Source organism: Cherax quadricarinatus, chromosome 41 (assembly GCF_038502225.1).
Source record: "Cherax quadricarinatus isolate ZL_2023a chromosome 41, ASM3850222v1, whole genome shotgun sequence".
NCBI lineage: Eukaryota > Metazoa > Arthropoda > Malacostraca > Decapoda > Parastacidae > Cherax > Cherax quadricarinatus.
The window spans coordinates 17,326,598-17,332,361 of record NC_091332.1 but is presented as its reverse complement, the minus strand read 5'-3'; the positions used below and the strand labels follow the sequence as shown (position 1 = coordinate 17,332,361).

The 5,764-nt window shown below is 43.5% G+C and overlaps 1 protein-coding gene across 1 annotated transcript in view; it reads left to right on the top strand.

The window, feature by feature from the left end:
• Positions 1 to 413: 413 nt before the first annotated feature.
• Positions 414 to 5,764, top strand: part of LOC128695916 (uncharacterized) — a 221,786-nt gene continuing 216,435 nt past the window's right edge. Inside the window, exon 1 of the mRNA XM_053786869.2 lies at positions 414 to 596. Within this exon, the coding sequence (XP_053642844.1) occupies positions 548 to 596 (49 nt within the window). The 5' untranslated portion in view covers positions 414 to 547. The remainder of the gene's footprint in view (positions 597 to 5,764) is intronic.

Sequence of the window (5,764 nt, the reverse complement as noted above, 5' to 3'; positions counted from 1 at the left end):
CTTTCCAAACTTCAGCTTAACATGATTTTCTCTTAGTGTTAGTTCCGAAAATCAGCGCCAAACCGGTATGGGCCATACAACGACTTGGCTGACTGAGCGAGTCTCGCATCCAAAGCAGAACCAGCGAGACCTGGCGTGTGCCAGCCTCTCAAAGTCACACAATAGGCCAATAAAACTGACGCAGGCAACCCTTCCCGGTAGGGCCCTCCCTCGGTGCCACCAGTGCCACACAAGTTATTCTCATGAACACGTAGTGCATGCAACTCCCCCATTAGCTTGGTAGTATCATAGCAGTAATATGGTCAAATGAGGAAGGTGGATTAAGCAACAGCGCCCCCACCCAGGCAAGCAGGCAGACAGCAGCAGCAGCAGCAGCCGACGCCTGGCACCCAGTGTTCAGTGTGCCGGTGACGGTGGAGGTGACTGGACTTGGAACCCCCCTCAGAGCGCGCTCAGCACACCCGTTGCTCTCACCCACAACACACCCGCCCCCCACAAACCCTTCCTAGGACCCCCGTAAATATCCCACCGGACCTCCGAAGCAAGTATGAGGACTCTTCTCGCGCTCGCCGCCGTCGCCACAGTCGTGGGCTCAGGTAAGAGGTGTCCGGCTCTGGAGGCGCCCCACCAGGCTTGGTGTAGCCGGCTTCCTCAACATGACGCAACTGTGACCCTCCTTGCTTGTTTCATCTCATGAGTTGGGACGTGTGGGATGGGATGAGGGATAGACGCAAGTCTCACGACAACTGGGACACCTGGAAAGTCACTCTCTCTCATCCACAAGAACTTTATCGCCTCTTTAAGAAATATATTCCTGAAATAAGAATCTGAATGTAAAACACTCGAGCTTATAGACTCTATCTAGTCTGTTTAACTATCTGTTTGTCTGTCTATGTCTGTCTGTCTTCTCTCTCTCTCTCTCTCTCTCTCTCTCTCTCTCTCTCTCTCTCTCTCTCTCTCTCTCTCTCTCTCTCTCTCTCTCTCTCTCTCTCTCTCTCTCTCTCTCTCTCTCTCTCTCTGTCTGTCTGTCTGTCTGTCTGTCTGTCTGTCTGTCTGTCTGTCTCTCTCTCTCTCTCTCTCTCTCTCTCTCTCTCTCTCTCTCTCTCTCTCTCTCTCTCTCTCCCTCTCTCTCTCTGTCTCTGTCTGTCTGTCTGTCTGTCTCTCTCTCTCTCTCTCTCTCTCTCTCTCTGTTCATCATTCCAGTTTTCTTCTATCACCTCTTTCTCTTTTCCCACGTCTTTACTCCCACCTCCTCCCTCATTTACTGCCCCATCCTCCCACCTCCTCCCTCATTTACTGCCCCATCCTCCCACCTCCTCCCTCATTTACTGCCCCATCCTCCCACCTCCTCCCTCATTTACTGCCCCATCCTCCCACCTCCTCCCTCATTTACTGCCCCATCCTCCCACCTCCTCCCTTCTCCCATATCCAGTCTTCCTTCTCGTGTCTTCCTTTACATTATGATACACATCTCTTATTCTAACATATTCCTTGTTCTTCTCCTCTGCTCCTTATTTCTCTCCTTTGTTCCTTGTTCCTCTCTGTTGCCTAATCTTTCCCTTTGCCTCTTTCCCTTACGTCTTCTCTTCTCCTCTCTTCTTCGTTCGTTGCTAATTTATTACCCGGCTTCTCAGAACCTACTCTTTCGATCTGTCTCTTTCTCTTCTCCTCTGCCTTGTGTTTTCTTTCTCTTTCTCCCCCTCTCTCTCTTTCTCTCTTTCTTTTTTCTAATCTGTTCCTTGCTCTTCTGTCTCTTGGTCTTCTTTGTTCTCTGCTCCTTCCCCGTGCCATGGTCTCCTCTACCTACATCCTCCATCCCACACTTCTCTCTATTCTCTCCTCTTTTGGCTGCATATTCTCCATTCCATCAGCTCTTCACCATCCTTTCCTATCCCTCATTCCCTCTCCCCCTTTTCTCTCTTTTTCCTCTCCTCTTTTCCACTTTTCTCTTTCCGCCCACCCTCTCTCTCCCTCTCAAGGCTATCTTCCATTACCTCTCCACCCCTCTCCTCTCCCTCTTACCGCTTTCCTCTTCCTCCCCTTCCTGTCTTCCTCTTCCGTTTCTTCCTATCTTCCTCTTCTCCATTCTCTTCCCTACACCTACCAATTCAATTCTTTTTCCCATATTCTCTCTTCCATCATTTGCACCCTGTCCTTCCCACTGCTCCTCTCAAGCTGCTGTTCCCTGACACTGAGGAACAGTTTCCCTTCACATGCTGCTGCCTGAGTATCTTGTATGTTGTGATCAAGTCTCCTCTAAGCTGCACCAAAGGATTTTGAGATTGCTATCACTGAAATTTCCACCATTACTAAGGCTGCAAATCTTTGGATACCTTTAAGCTTCGACCATTGCCAAGGTTGCAAATCTTTGGAGTTTTTTATATAATTTTCTCAAATATTAGAGGTTATGTAACGATTTGATCAGTTTGAGCGCTAAACTCGCAAAGGTTTCGGGTGTGTATGGGTCCGTGCTAGTATGAAGATACACAGGGAGCTTGACAAAGCTTTGCTTTGGACGACATTTCGCTCGGGAGTGAGCATTGCCTGCCTTGATAAAGCTCTGGAGTGAGCCTTGTCTTGCTAGGGTTTTGGAGTGAGATTTGTCAAATTTGATGAGACTCTGGAGTGAGCTTTATATGACCTGATAAAGCTATGAAGTGAGCTTTTCAAGATTTGGTGAAGTTATACAGTGAGATCTGTAAGACCTGGAACTCTGGAGTGAGCTTTGTCAGATTATATCAAGCTCTGGAGTGAGTTTTGACAGATTATATGAACCTCTTGAGTGAGCTTTATTAGACTTGATGAAGCCATGGACTAAACTTTGTCAAACTTAAAGCTCTGGAGTGAGCTTTGTCAAGCTTGAGGAAGCTCTGGAGTAAGCTTTGTCAGACTTGATAAAGCTCTGAAGAGAGCTCTGTCAGATTTGAATCTTTGAAGAGATCAATACCAGATCTGAAGCCTTAGAATGAGTTGTGTCCGACTTAACAGATCTCTGGAGTGAGCTTCGTCAAAACCCTCGTTAAGGTGTTTGAACTCTTGCTATATTGACAGAACTCTCGTTATGGTGTCAGAATCCTCGTTAGCTGTCAGAATCCTAGTGAAGGTGTCAGAACCCTCGTTGAAGTGTCAGAACCCTCGTTAAGCTGTCGAAACCCTTGTTAAGGTGTCAGAACAATCGTTAATGTGCCAGAACCCTGACACCTTAACAAGGTGTCAGAACCTTCGTTAAAGTGTCAGAACCCTCGGTAAGGTGTCATAAAATTGGTTAATGTGTGAAAGGTGTCAGAGCCTCTGTTAAAACGTCGGAACCTTGGCTAAGGTGCCAGAACGTTCGTCAAAAGTGTCGTAACCTTTGTTAACGTCTCAGAACCTTAGTTAAAGTGTCAGAACCTTTGTTAAGGTGTGGGAACCTTCGTTAAGGTGTCAACTCATAAAGTTCCTTGCACCTATTCTATGTGTGAGTCTCAAGTCAGCTGATAAAGCTCCCACTGTTTACAATAAAGCCCCCACTGTTTATGGTAAAGCTCCCACTGTTTACAATAAAGCCCCCACTGTTTACGGTAAAGCTCCCACTGTTTACAATAAAGCTCCACCGTTTACAGTAACGCTCCACTGTTTACAATAAAATCCCTACTGAGGGTGAGAAAAACCCATAGTGGGTGATAAAGCCCCAGTGTGGATGACAAAGCGCCACTGTGGTTTTATGGTAGGTAAGACACATAGGCAACAGTTAGGCAACTTTATTCCGAAACGTTTCGCCTACACAGTAGGCATCTTCAGTCGAGTACAAAAGTAGGCAGGAGCAGTAGAGATGTGAAGACGATGTAATCAGTCCATCACCCTTAAAGTCGAAGATTTGAGGTTGTCAGTCCATCAGCCTGGAGAAGTTCAGTTCCATAGTCAGGAACTATCTGAAGATCAAGCGACAGTGCGGAGACTTAAATACTGTCGGAAGGAGAGGTGCAGAGTAGTAGTAGTGAGAAAATAGCCACTGAGAGGTCACTTCCCTCTCAGATTAAACAATTCTCACTTGAAGAAGTTGTCCAGGGTGTTTTCTGTACCAAGATACCATTGTGTTGCAGTGTCTGACAGGGTGAATATTAAAATGGTATACAATACCGACAGGCTGATGGACTGACAACCTCAAATCTTCGACTTTAAGGGTGATGGACTGATTACATCGTCTTCACATCTCTACTGCTCCTGCCTACTTTCAGTATTCGACTGAAGAAGTCTACTGTGTAGGCGAAACGTTTCGGAATAAAGTTGCCTAACTGTTGCCCATGTGTCTTACCTACCAACCTGTCGGTATTGTATACCATTTTGATATTCACTGTGGCTTTATGCCTACACTGAGGCTTACTAACCCAGGATAAGCCTAGAAAAAATTATTTAACCCTGGAGGGTTATTAATCCAAGGGAGTTTGTTTATCGATGTTTTTTATGAAATGAAGCTTTATTGAGGGGAGCTTTATCATGGGGAGCTCCATTAAGGTGAGCTTTATCAAGTGGAACCTTATCAAGGTGAGCTTTGTGAAAATGAGCTTTATCAAGGATAGCTTTGATTAATTAGAAACATGTGCAACATTTGGGTATCTTTAATGAGCTCCATTAAGGTGAGCCTTATCAAGGGGAACTTTATCAAGGTGAGCTTTATGAAGATGAGCTTTATCAAGGGAAGCTTTGATAAATAAAGATACCCAGGTGCTGCACATGTGTCTAATTTATCAACTTGTCGGTTCTCTGAACCATTCATCTACATGGGAAGCTTCGTCGAGTTGAGCTCTCTAAAGGATAGTTTAACAAGATAAGCTTTATCAAGGTGAGTAATTTAAAGGAAAGCTTTATCAAGGTTAACTTTATCAAGGAAAGCTTTACCATGGGAAGTTTTATCAAAGGAGCTTTACCAAGGCTAGCACTATCAAGGTTAGCTCTATCAAAGGGAGCCTTACCAAGATGTATTCTATTAAAGGGTACTCTGTGAAGGTTAGCTTTATCAAATGGAGCTTTATCAAGTGAAGCTTTATCAAGGGAAGCTTTATCAAGGTGAGCTTTATCAAGAGGAGCCTCGTCAATGTTGATAAAGCTTCCCTTGAGAGAAAGGTGGCAATAATAAAGTTACATACTGCTTTATGATTTCTATCTGCTTTATTCTTATTGACCTGAATCTGGAGCCTCTTTATTACAGCTTTATACGTAACTTTACTTCTGTATCCATCACTGTTCCTCTTCCTTCTTTATTCTGCCTTTATTTCTGTGTATCCATCTCTGTATCTTCCTTCTTTAAAAACTAATCTTGTTACCTTAAAAGTCCTCTTTGTCACTACGAGGTAGTCACTTTATTATTATTATTATTATTATTATTATTATTATTATTATTATTATTATTATTATTATTATTATTATTATTATTATTATTATTATTATTACTATTATTATTATTGACAGTTGAAGGAGGGTGGTGGAGGGAAGGGAGTGGAATAATGGTGAGGTTGGGTTGAGAGATTGATTATGTTGTTGGTGGGGGCTGTGTTCAGTAGTTTATTATAATCAGCTGTGTTTATCATAACTGCTGTGTTTATCATAATTAGTTTTTTATCATAATCAGGAGTGTTTATAATAGCAGTGTTTATCATAGTCAGCAGTTTTCATCATAATCAACAATGTTTATCATAATCAGCAGTGTTTATCATAATCAGCAGTGTTTATCATAATCAGCAGTGTTTATCATAATCAGCAGTGTTTATCATAATCAGCAGTGTTT